Source organism: Rhizophagus irregularis, chromosome 21, assembly GCF_026210795.1.
Source record: "Rhizophagus irregularis chromosome 21, complete sequence".
NCBI classification, from domain to species: domain Eukaryota; kingdom Fungi; phylum Glomeromycota; class Glomeromycetes; order Glomerales; family Glomeraceae; genus Rhizophagus; species Rhizophagus irregularis.
This window is the reverse complement of record NC_089449.1, coordinates 326,302-340,142: the sequence shown is the minus strand read 5'-3', so window position 1 is coordinate 340,142 and position 13,841 is coordinate 326,302. Positions and strand designations below refer to the sequence as shown.

Below are 13,841 nucleotides of genomic sequence, written 5' to 3'. Positions count from 1 at the left end.
TTTGTATTGACGAGCTTAAATTTTTCGTTTTGTTCTTCGAGGGAAATGTCGACTTTCCGTAGCTTAATGTCGTTAGGGGAAACATACTCAAACTTAGGGTGAAGCTTCTTCGATTATCAGATATAGGGTTTTTATGTCGCACAGGCGTTGCATCATTTTTTTCACGTGACCGTTTTCTCGTAAAATAACCGAAGCGTATCGTGACCTAGTTCACGAGGAATCTAAAAATAAATCGTTGCCGAAGCAATAACTAATACATAAAAAAATGGCACAGCGAAAACACTGCTCACTATTGGGATGTTTGAGTTTGGGGAAATGATCAAAAATATTAGACATTGGAGTCAGCACCCGTGACTCCTGTATGTGTTCAGCATCAACTGATGTTATCACTTTATCTGAATTTAATTCAATCCTACGGACTTCAAATTAGTAATTGGAATATTATCAAATCGGGACTTATGTTCTTTTTTAATTTGCGATCTTACACTGTTAATTTTTATTGTAACAACATCATGCTGTTGTGTGATTCTCCAAACAGAATCGCTAGGAGGAACAAGACAATTACTGAATAAATATTTAGTTTATATATACAGTATTTCAAAATAACACTTTAAAAAAGGAATTTTTAAAAATGAATTTATTTTTTATTGACATAAATATAAAACCTTAAACATATCTTAAATATAAATATGATCTTAAATATTAAATAGGCATAATTAATTATAAAATAGAAATAAAAATGTATAATATATCGATTGTATCGTCTATAATTATTTATAGACTTCTTTTTTTAAAGTCTCTTTTATGTTTTATTGTTTCAATTTCTTTCTTGAAATCAAAAGATTATGATCAGAATATTGTGAATGTTTAAATTTACAAAACTTCTTCATTAAACCATATTTGCTGTTGTCAATGAAGTTTCAACTTTCGACTTGTTCGTTATGTACATTATTAGGAGAAGAACATTAATTTGTGAATGTATTCAACGTACATATGTGTACCAGTTCTTTCAGCAACGGGTTTTAGGTTATATCCTTCACGACCAATTAATTATCAATTTCAATATGATGAGAAATTGGAATGGACAAGTTTTCCACTTGCTTTTCCATTTTGTAAAGAAATAAAGGATTTAGATTTTTTTAAAACGACAAAATAGTTAATTAAAGGTATAAATATATTTATAACAAAAATTGTCGCACAAAAGAAACATTGTTATTATTTACATTATGATAATCACACAACATAATGTTTTTGTTAATGTATTTATTAAACGTTATTGTTACCAGTTTAGAAAATTATTTAATAATTTCCAGATACATTATACAATAACAACAAAAAAACATCAATGACTATGTATGACACTTTTATTGCCATTTGAGGTAGAAAAAAATCCCTCATGAATGTGGAGTTTATTTCTTTATTCGTGAATAAAGACTTTGCTATCATGACTTCATGAGATCGACACAATTACTGCTGATCATTTTATTTCTACAAAGCTGCGCTAACTTTTTTTAGGGGGAAAACCGGCCAAATAAATTTAGATCTTCGTAACCGCATATAATTTTTTTGAAAAAAATGGTGACCGGCTTTTATTTTATACATGTAATATGAAAATTTTTTGTACATAATGTGAATTTAGTTATTTTACATAAAATTTTGTGATTTTTATTCGAAAATTTGACGCAACAAAAATCTAAAGATTTAATTTTTTTCGTCCTAAGATTATAATTGTCAAATTCTTTCAAAAATTTATAATAAATCATCTAGTTGATCAGTCTTTTAATTTTGTAGAATCAACACACACTCATCACTTCTAACCCGCTAATAAATGAGGCTCTTTACAAATCACAAAGACAAGCCATTTTCTTGCATCAATAATAAAAAAATCAGTAGAAAAACTACTTAAAGTTCAAATTTCAAAATAACTTACCAAAAAAAAGGTTCGTAACTTTGTAAATATGGTTTGGAGAAACTAATAAGTGTGAAAATATTTGAGAAAGAAAAAGTTGGCATCTAAAAAAGAATGGACCATTTTTTATAGTAATTTATCATGGAAAATTTGATTTACATAGTTGACCGCGCACTCCAACGATTCGTGTCAATCGCCAGGAATTCGAATTGTAGAAATTGTAGAGAACAAGGATCAGCTGCCAACTATATTTAAAGAAAAGGTTCAAATTGAGATTGGGAAATCTCTAGTAATTTAGAAAAAGATTTGTATATTTTGTATCGCACGTTTCATGAATTCTTTATTAAGAAAAAAATAATCCTGGTTACAAGACAAAAAAATATTTGTTGTATATATATATTGTAATAATAATAAATTTTATTCTTTTTCTATAAACTATTTTTTTTTTAAAAAAAATACATAATCGATAATAAAATAATGAAAAAAAAATGCATAATAATGAAAAAATAAATAATGAAAAAATAAATATAATTGATAATAAATAATGAAAAAATAAATATAATTGATGATAAAATAATGAAAAAATAAATATAATTGATAATAAAATAATGAAAAAATATATATAATTGATAATAAATAAAATTAAATGAAAAAAGAAAAAATGAATCAATTAGATCGATTGTAATGAGGAACATTTCTCCTCATGTTTTCCTTATTCTGTGGCTAAATTTATCAAAGATGAAAAATATTTTATATTAAAAAAAAAATTATTTAATAAAATATTAACAAATTCATATATTTTTGAAATATCTTACTTGTCGTGCTTTGGTCGTATACGGCATTCTTCGTTTTTTATGGTTTCTTGGTGTTGCATGTTGATGATTACCATTATCTGAAATTCTACTATTATTTTTCTCTTTTTCTATATCTTTTTTTCGATTTCTTACTTCAATATCTTCTAGTAAATTGTCTATTTGACATATCGCTTTATTGATCCATTCCCAAAGCGAAATATTTTCATCTTTAAATTTATAATCTTTATTTATTTTAATTTCAATTTGTCGAGGATTTACTTTTGTATTAATGTAGATGTATGTACCAGTCCCTCTTTCAATGGGTTTTATGTTACGTCCTCCACGACCAATCAATTTACCAACTTCTACATTTTCGGAAATTTCTATAGTGGTTGAAATAGTTGAGTTTCTGATGGAATTTTGCATTTTTGTTTATGAAGAATTTAAAGATGATATATTGTTGTATTTTTATTATTATTATTATAGGAGGAAAAAAAATATATATGATTTTTTTTTGATGAATTTTTTTTTTGAAAAAATGCGAACTCAAAATGGGGGAGTATTTATAATTTAGCAATTTTTTTGCGAAGTTATGTATAAACTATAAACAAAAACATATCGTAAAATCATTTTATTAACATAAAATTTTTATATTTGTTATTATTTTTAATTAACAAAATCATCTTTTTTTAATCAACAAAGACAATGTTTTTGATGACGAGCCATGAAATAAAAATCTATTTTTAAATTGGTTTTATTATAAAAGGTAATTATTATTCTCCTTTAAGTATGAAAAGAATGTTATTGAATTAATATAACTGATTGTCAAGACTATCACAAAAAAGTGATAGCTGGATACTTTGTCTGGACGATCACCGAGTCTTGCGCCACGAATTGTGTTATTGAAAGAAATGTTTTTGTTATCAATTGCCTACTGCGGCACTGCGCTATTAACTATCAACTATTTTATATTCATAATTAATATGATAATATTATGATTAATATATATTACGGATAAGACACCTAAATAATTTATTTATCACATCAGATAATCAATAAAATAGTATATTTATAATTCTTTTAAAAATTATATATAAAGTATTTATATTGATTATTACTATCTTCTAGAAGATTATATAATATATTACTAATCACGACAATTGATTGATTGATTGATAACTATAGGTTACTTTTTCTGATATTATATTTAACTTCAATTATGGTTACTAATCACAAAGCCACAACTTTGTTTGCTGAATTTGAATTTAACTCATATTCGAAGTATTGATTATTATAATCATTGCAAATAAATATTATATTATAATTCTTTAAAATTTTTACAATACGAATTGTCATAATTGACTATTATTTACACATATATTGAAGATGTGATGATTCCTTTATATAAAATGAGAATTCGGTCTTTTAAAAATTTAAATTTGAATAATTAGGCGCGTACAAAGTATTAACAAGCTCCACATTGCAGAATCACATGACGATCATCAGTCATCATTTTTTTTCTCACGACGCGATTTTTTTTACAAATATATATACTCTCAACATATATACCATCAGTTTTCTCTACTGTTTTCTTTTCTTTAAAAAAAAATACTCTCTAAAAAATAAAAATACTCTAAAATCCTTTACTTCGTCCCTTTCTTAGACGTACGCGTCGCGTACGTCTAATTTTAGTGATCAATCTCAAACTACCATTGCCAATACGTGAACATAAAGAATTCCGATGGTCGTTGTTTTATAAACTTATTTTCTTAGAGTTCTTGAAAAAGAGTGCGTATCAAAAACGCGAAAATTTTTTTTTGATGTTTATAGACCTCTTATCATTGGATCGTATTTATTAGTTAAAGGCTTACAGCACTATTTTGTATTGAAACACTAAACAACAGACGAAAGCTCTCTGAATGGAGCATTACCGGTTTTCTAGATGAGCGTAAATGGCTTAGGAGACTTTAAGAGAGGTGTGTATTTTTTTATTTGCAAAGTGGGTAACTTCCTAAGCTAAAATTAGAACGGATAACTCATTTGAGTCGGGGAGTTCACAAATTTTACTTAGGAGGGTACTGGATTTGTTTGTTTGGGTTGGGTAAGGGTGAGCAAAGTGGGTAATTCCTTGAAATTACCTGCTTTTTCTTTTTTATTTTATTTTATTGCAAAGTGGGTAATTCCTATGAAATTACCTGCTTTTTCTTTTTTATTTTATTTTTATTTTTTTATTCCCTTTTTTTCTTTTTTATTTTATTTTATTTTTATTTTTTTATTTCTTTTTTTTTTTATTTTTTTTATTTCTCTTGTTCACTTGATAACCAACTCAAGCAGATAAATCCTACTTTGTTATTGGTAAAGTCTGCTAATTCTAAAGGAGGAATTGGCTATGTCTTCTTTACCATTAAATAAAAATTTAGCACACTTTTAATAATTTTCCTTTCTTATAATAGGTAAATGCAGAGATTTACAAGAATGAAGAAATTCAACTTTAAAAGGAATAATATATGGTAAATAATTAATTTCTAGTTAATGGTTCTACTAGAGATACTAATTACGAATAAACTGAATCATTTATTACTAAAATTAAAAATATCATTAAGGTAAGATAGTTAGGTGGTGATTCCGATGTGTGGTGAAGGTCCTGTCATTATATCAGTCACTAAAGATAAAGTATCTGGCGTAAAAGAGCCAAAAAAATGTCAAACAATGGGGAATCATGAATGGAATTACTAATAAGAAAAAGAAAATCTATTATCAAATCAACAGAGAAAGAACAATTCGAATAAACCTACCAAAGGCTTATCTACTGATCAACCTCCAGATATAGTTCAGCGATCAAGATACATATTTACGTTTCCTCCTTACACAAATTCAAAAAAGTCCGAATTGACGAGGCGTCTTACATACGTTGGACTTCTAGTAACTTTTTACATTCGGGTACATGGGAAACCCATAGGGATTTTTACTTTAAATAATAATATAGATCATTTTTATAACACTTCGTTTATTTGTAATCTTTTAAATAGTAATAGTTCCTTGGTGCTTTGTCCGCGCGCGGTGTCTTTGACTCACGCTTGTGCTTCTTACTTAATTTTTCTCCACCAAGGTGGCATCACCTCAGTTCCGGAAGGGTTGAACGCGATTTGGTTATCAGTGTTGGAGGAAATTGTTGTTGGTCTTATTATATAGGATCTTTAATACTGTATTTTTTTATTTTTATTTCTCAAAGTAAAGTTACAGTGAAAATTACAAAGATAAAGTCACTAAACTAAATCAAAGATCATTCGTTTATTTTTATTTTAAAAAAATAAATCACTTAAATATTACTATCATAATGTAAAATTTCAAATTCGGACTTAATCCATTTTTTATTAACCATAGTCTTTTTACCCAAGACATTTAATATTTTGAATTCTTACGATTCTGATTTCTGACTACGTAAAATTCCTACGGCACGAAAATATATATATATATATTAACATTTTAAATCAAAATCATGGATTTGAAAATTAATTACCACCCTGGGAGTTTGCGGCCACAAATCAAGGCTTTATTTTCATTATTTCATTGTAATACTGATCGTCACTGGATCGCATGAACATACCATTTTTTGCTCACACGATTATCAGTCTTTTATTTGTGACACAAATAATTTATCAAGATATAAATGTATGTATTCTCTAAAATCAGTGAAAAAAAAATGTTCCTGTTTAAATCATCCGCAAATAATGAAGAAACTATTACCAAAACTGAATGTAAATCAAAATTTCCATTTGTTCGCCCGAAAGAATCCGAACGAAAATTTGTTAGCCCTGTCATTGAGAAAGTCATAAAAGATATAACTTCGAACATGAAAGATAAAGATTTGGCAAGATTATTTGAAAATTGTTGGCCAAATACCTTAGGTAGGTAAATTATTTTCTGATTCGATGACGATAAAAATTTTTAAAATTTAATTTAATATTTTCCATACATAGATACGACGGTAGCTTGGTTTAATGTTGGTGAAGATTTTCCAAGAACGTTCATTGTTACTGGAGATATTCCGTAATTTATTCAACTTTTTTTTTTCAGAAGGATAGTTTGTTTTGGTTAAAGAAGACTAAATACATAAATAATTTTTTTTTTCCTAGTGCAATGTGGCTGAGAGATTCGACAAATCAAATTATCTCTTATATCCCTTACGCAAAATGTGATGATAAATTGAAAAATCTTATTTTAGGTGTTATATATATGCAAGCAGAGTTAATTATCAGTGTAGGATTTATTTTTTTCAATGAGATATATATTTTTTAAAAGATTACACATTTTTAATAAATTTTTTTATAGGATCCATATGCTAATGCATATTATGCACCACCTGAATCTAAACTTCCTCATCCAAAAAATCCATGGTCAAAAACTGATATCACAACTCCACCTCCTTCAAGTGCTACATGGGAAAAAAAATGGGAGCTTGACTCTTTAGTTTCTTTTTTAAAATTATCTCATAATTATTGGAGTAATACTAAAGATGATAGATTTTTAACGAATAAAATTTGGTTAGAAGCCGTTAATTCGATTTTAGATATATTAGAAATACAACAATTAGGTACAATGCAAGAATTTAAAAATGAAGCTTATAAATTTTCTAGATTAACAAGAACTACCACTGAAACCTTGATGATGGAAGGAATTGGTGAGTGTATATTTTAAATCATGTATTATTTTAATTATAAAAAGTTTAATTTTTTTATATATATTATAGGAGCGCCTGTTAAAAGAATCGGTAATAATATTATATTTCTATTATTATTATAATTATTATTAATTTATAATTATTATATAATTTTCAGGTCTTGTAAAATCACAATTTAGACCTTCAGACGATAGTACAACATTTCCTTTCTTAATTCCATCCAACGCTTTTGCTTCAGTTGAACTTTCTCATCTTTATGAGATGATTGATACCACATCACCTGATATTGCCAAGAAAGCCAAAAATTTATCTCAAATAATACGTGATTCTATCTATTCAAATGCCATAATTCCACATAAACATTTTGAAAATATTTTTGCGTATGAAATTGATGGTTATGGTTCATCAAATTTAATGGATGATGCAAATTTACCAAGTTTATTAAGTTTACCTTATTTTGGATTTATTGATAATGATGATAAAATTTATTTGAAAACAAGAGATTTTGTTTTAAGTGATTGGAATAAATTTTGGTTTAATGGAGAAAAATTTCAGGGAGTTGGTAGTCCTCATACAGGGTTAGGTTACATTTGGCCAATGAGTCTATGTATGAAGGTATAATAATAATTATAATAATAATAATAATAATATAATTGTAATAAATTTAATTTTTTTAATTTTCTTATATATTATATCTTTCTTAACTTTCTCTCAAATGTAGATTTTAACGTCAACAAATGATCAAGAAATTTTAGAAACTTTAGAATTACTTAAAGAATCTAGTGCTGATACTGGATTAATGCACGAATCTTTTTATTATAATGATCCAAATAATTATACAAGGTCATGGTTTGCGTAAGTTAAAATTAAATTAAATATTTGGATGGAAAATAAATAATATATTAATATATTAATTACATTTTTAATTTATTAAAAATAGTTGGGCTAACAGCTTATTTGGTGAAACTATTTTACATCTTGCAAAGGAGAAACCAGATTTAATCATGATAGATGATTTCAAATTTATAAAATTATTGGATGCATCCAAATGATATCATAGCGTTATTTATAGATTGTTAAAAATTATGTACTGTATAAATATTTATTCTGTGTATAAATAATATATTAATAAAAACTTTATTATTTTTAAATTTTTTATCATACATTTTTTACTGCGCCTCCGCTCCTCTTTTTTTTTTCTTAAACGCGAGACAAATGCTAATTTTAATTAAACTATAATTGTAACATCAACATGATTCCTTTAAAGATGATCCATGTTGATATCTTCTTTTAAGTATAAATGATGCGTGAAAAAAAATCTAAATTTGGTGATTCCTTTGCAATAAAAAAAGATGAGCAGCATACCTTCCATAAAGTGTGATGAATTACCATTTATTATAAAAGGCAACGTTAAATTTGAACAAAGGAATAAAAAAAAATAAAAATAAAAATAAAATCGAATAACTCTTCCTTCACCCTTTTATTTTTTTTTTTATCAAAAGAAAGAAATTATTTCAAAGAGTCATTATTTATTTTGGTAAGTAAAAATGTTTTTTATATATATATATATAATTAATATATACATGTATTTGTTATTTATATCACCGACAAAAAAGGATGATCAAAATTATGAAAAATTATGAAATTTCACACTTTTAATACATATATAACATATACATATGATGATTCATTAGATTTTTGAAAAATGGATGATAACAACAATGATCTCATATCTTTCGGTGATTTAAATGGTAATAAAACTCTTTGCATCCAATTAAACCTTGTTGATCACTTAATCTCTTGTTTTATCGTTATATTTTTTTTTACTGCTTTTTTTTCTTTTAAAAAAAAAAAAAAGATATGGCTTTTAGTAAAAATACCGATTCCCCTAAAAAAGTTCAAGATACCACTTTTATCAATTTACTCGATGAGAATGATCACTCATTACCACCTTTTGAAACTCAACGTCAAAACCAATTATCTCCTTTTGAAACTCAACGTCAAAACCAATTATCTCCTTTTGAAACTCAACGTCAAAACCAATTATCTTCTTATGAAGAATATGAAGATTCTGATAAAGAATCTCTTACTTCGGATGAACATGATGAAAAAAAATGTAATTTTTTATTTTAGATTTTTAATTTTCAAAAATTTTCTTTAAAATCAAAAAATAATGTTGACTTATCCGAAATTTTTTTTGTAGCACGATCCGATGTAGCAACTATTGGTTCGAATGAACCTGAAAATAATCAACAAGAATTTGATGATTATGAGAATTCCACAACTTCTTCATCTACATCCTCCTCCCCTTCTTCTTTAATGGAGTCAGCTTTACCTCAATATAAGCAAGTTACCGTATGTGCATTAGAAAATTGTCATAATCAAATTGATTTTACAATCAATAATACATATGACGGTTTAATTCATGATATTGATACAAGAAAAGAAAATGTTCATAAAAATAAATCTGAAGAAAATGATTCAAATAAATCTGGAGATACGATTGATCATCAAGTTGAAAGATCATGTTCTAAATCGGTACCGGTGATTGATGAATTGAAGAAAGATGATGAGAAAGACTCACTTGAAAAAGAAAATTTTCAACCAATTATTTTATCAAGAGAAAGTAGAAAGGAAATTGAATTAAAAATGGAAGATCACAAGAATAATGTTGAGAATATTACTCATGATTTTCATAATTTAAGTAAATCTTTCGAATCTTTAGGTCAAAAATATGATGAAACCATACGAGAAAGTATTGATCAAGAACAACAAGTTGAAGACGTAAAAAGTAAGATGGAATTTCTTTCAAATGTTACTAATGATATCAGTAAGAAGGCTCTTGAAACGCAAAATAATGTAAAAGATCTTCAAGAAATTATGGCTAAAGTTCCAAACTTTGAAAATTCGTTTAAATCAATAAATGAAGAAATTCGCAAGAATGAAGAAGGAATGATAACAAAATTTGACAAACAAAATGAAAAGTTTAATGATGAAATACGAAATATATTATCAAAATATTATGAACTTGAAAAAAAGTTAAAATTTGTTGATGAATCTATGAAAAAGTTGAGGGAAAACGAAATGGTTGAACATTTTGATCTAAAAAGTAAAGAACTAGTTTCAAAGATTTTGATAGCACAGACCAAGTCGGGAGAACTTGAACATAAAACCAAAGATTTAGAAATCTCGTTAAATAACAAGTTTGAAGAACTTGGACATAAATTTAACGAATTAGAAGTCTCGTTAAATTGTAAATTTGAAGAATTTGAACATAAAATTAATGCGATTAGCAAGTCTGATAGCCTAATTACTCTATTAGAGGAAACCAAAGTTGAGCTACAAACCCTTTTTAAAAAAGAAATTATTGAAAATGAAAAGAACATTCTTAACCGTCTTGAAGAAGATAGAAATAAAAAATTGGATTTAATGATTTCAACTGTCGAAGAGGAAGCGGGAAAAATATATGGAAGATTAGAAACTGTAGAATCATACTATGAAATCCTAAAGAGAGAGTTCAAGGAGTGTGATGCCGAAATAATGAGAAGGCTGGAGGAAGACAACGTTACATCTGATCAAATAATTCGCGACAAAATTAGTGAAGCGATCGAATTATATACTAGAGGAAATGATGCAAAGGTCGATCAACGCATTCGGGAAGCAATCGAATCATATGAAGCAAAGGTTAACAAACTTGCGGACACATCCTTTGAACTTGAAGCTACATTTAGTGAGGAAATTCAAAAAACGGCCGAAAAAAGAACTCGTGTCATGGAAGAAGAGAATAAAAAATTAAAGGAGCAAAGGCGTGAATTGAAAAACAAATTGGAAGCAAAAGAAGCCGAGTATCTTGAATGTAAAAATGAGTGTGATAATAACGATGAAATAATTACTGGATTAGGGAAAGATAAATTTGAGTTGGAAAATAAAGTTCGTCAATTAAAATCTGATCGAAAACGACTTGAAACTCAAATTAAAGAAAAGGAAGATCATGCCCACGAAATAGAAAGAACTTATAAGGAAAAACTAGATGAAAATAACGAAGAAATCAGAAAAATGAAAGTTAATTTTGAAAAGCTTGACCAACAAATTAAATCGGCAGAAATTGATAAATTTTGGTATAAAGGATGGTTGTACGCTTCTCTAGCTATTGTTGTGGCCCTTTTAATAGCAAATTTTTATCTTCTCGTGTGAGTATTAAAATTTATTCACTCTCTATCACTTTTAGATTATTTATTGACAATTATTAATTTCTAGGAACCCTTTCGATAACAACTGGTACTTTGTCGCCAGTCTTGGACCTGCCCCACAATAGTCTGATTCAAGGTTCATTATATAAAGTTGCGTATTGATTGCTTGATTATAAAGAATTCAACATCCTATTTTATTGCATTACAATTTAATGGGTGAAAATTGTCATTTATTGAAAGAATATAATCATTCATTCATGAATTGGCTTTACTGTAATTTACGAAAATCTTTCATACATATAATAAAGTGCACAAATACCAATATTTTATTCTGAATTTATCAATGTTATAATGTATATATACTGTTTGTTTAAAAAAAAAAAATACGATACTGATGAAAAAACTATGATCAGCTTTTTCGTCCAAAGATAGAAAATAACGTAAAAAATTGTTAACACGGTTGAAAATTTACGTTGCCTATTAATCAATAACGTTTATCTTGGACTATAAAGATATACAGTTAGTATTTGTTATAAAAAAAGGATTTCGCACAATCCTATCCTTAATACTTTATTGTTAACTTAAATGTGGGCGAAAATTTTATGTATAATAAGAGTAATAGCGATGTTACAAAGTCGAAAATGTAATAGCAAATGAACCCACTTGTTTCATTAACTATTGCCTAGGGATATCAAGTAGTAGTTCGGAAGCAATTTTTGAAATTTTTCAATTCAGATGAGTCGAATAACATTCCTCTAAAAGTAACTTCACTTGAAAAATTGATGACGATAAATTTAATTAATTATCAATAAAGAAAAATGATCTCTAAAATGAGCAATTTTTTCGAACCGAACCGGTTTCTAAGGCAGGTTCCTGTCCACTAAAATATTGATTTCTCATTATAGACAAGTTGAATTGTTTAGCTTCATTAATTAAACTTGGTTAAAAGAATGTTATAAACGAGATTTGTTACTAACATTATAATAAGAGAAAACGATACTCAAAACATGCAATTTCTAGTGAACTTCTTCCGAAATCCGAATTAACATCCCTACGCTTTCCGTCAACTTTAGCCTGTTTTTATTTAATATCTAATATATAATCTATATAATCTCAACTATGTTTAGACCAATTAGGAGAAAGAGTAGAAAAATATATCAATCAGTCACCACCGCAGTAGAATATAGTTTCGAAATAGACATTTCACGTCTATATCAGTGAGTCATTGGGAGTAGGCGCAATGCACATTATTGTAATATTTTACTCTTACATATAGTGCGCACAAAATTTTACATTTTGCGCATAAAAATTTTTTTTGAACTTATACATATTTATTCATAATTCCGATTATATAATTTGTTGTTTTACCATCTCTAATAATCATGCATGTATGATCTGAAACTTTGTCATATGCAGTTACTGTATGTTGTCCGAATCATGTAAAATTTAATTCATAATATTAATTTGGGATTTAAATTATTAAAAAATGCTTAATTTTGGCCGGAATACTTAATTTTGGCCAAAATATAACCTGACTATTAATTAATTTTCAATCAATTTGCTCTATTTAAAATTATGAGTTTAATCTAATTTTGATTGAATTTGCTAAAACTCAAATGTGAGTTATATATGTGATGTATGGGGTTCTACCTGAATACTACAATACAATTCTTAACTGCCAAACTATCTGTCCTTCTAACTGAGTAAAAACACTATTAATAAAAATAAAAATAATTGATAAAATAAATAAAATAAATAAATAAAATAAAATAACTATAACAAATAAAATAAATAAATTAAATAAATTGAATTTATCAGATAAATCAAATTTATCAAGAAAATCAAGAGAATCAAAAAATTGAGAGATCTACAAAATAATCTACATGAAATTACTGCGCCATATTTCTTAGTCTATATGCAATGCTTGTACTTGTGATCAACACTTTTGCACAATGTATTTTGCATAAATATTATTACCATATTTATTCATACTAATAAAGGTGTTCAATAATAAAAAAAAAAGAAAAAAAATATTTACTTTATCTTTTTCAAGTTGAAGAGAATTTGAGAATTTTAATATAGTAATGGACCAATGTATTAAAGGTATACCAAACAAGCTGAAATATTAAATTTTTATTTATAAACAATTCATGTTTAATATTTTACATAATTCAACTAATTATATTCTTAATTTAAATAATTAGATTGTAAGTAATATATATATTATATAATTTACAGTAAATACTTTTATATTATCTTTATATCTA

General features: G+C 26.6%; 3 protein-coding genes across 3 annotated transcripts; 2 read left to right on the top strand and 1 right to left on the bottom strand.

Moving 5' to 3' along the window:
* Nucleotides 1–2,330: 2,330 nt before the first annotated feature.
* Nucleotides 2,331–3,129, bottom strand: OCT59_013489 (uncharacterized protein; the record flags this gene model as incomplete). The annotated part of the gene is made up of 2 exons (XM_066141553.1): nt 2,331–2,632; nt 2,725–3,129. 2 exons carry the CDS (start codon nt 3,127–3,129, stop codon nt 2,576–2,578), a joined length of 462 nt encoding a protein of 153 aa, XP_066001682.1. The 3' UTR covers nt 2,331–2,575.
* A 3,277-nt stretch (nt 3,130–6,406) lies between these two features.
* On the top strand, nt 6,407–8,436 carry OCT59_013488 (uncharacterized protein; the record flags this gene model as incomplete). Its single annotated transcript, XM_025312427.2, has 8 exons — nt 6,407–6,611; nt 6,684–6,753; nt 6,840–6,963; nt 7,036–7,384; nt 7,454–7,474; nt 7,542–7,999; nt 8,106–8,239; nt 8,325–8,436. 8 exons carry the CDS (start codon nt 6,407–6,409, stop codon nt 8,434–8,436), a joined length of 1,473 nt encoding a protein of 490 aa, XP_025189713.2.
* An 808-nt stretch (nt 8,437–9,244) lies between these two features.
* Nucleotides 9,245–11,894, top strand: OCT59_013487 (uncharacterized protein; the record flags this gene model as incomplete). Its single annotated transcript, XM_025318997.2, has 3 exons — nt 9,245–9,500; nt 9,588–11,574; nt 11,642–11,894. The coding sequence occupies 3 exons, from the start codon at nt 9,245–9,247 to the stop codon at nt 11,697–11,699; spliced, it is 2,301 nt and encodes a 766-aa protein (XP_025174862.2). The 3' UTR covers nt 11,700–11,894.
* Between the last annotated feature and the right edge of the window lie 1,947 nt (nt 11,895–13,841).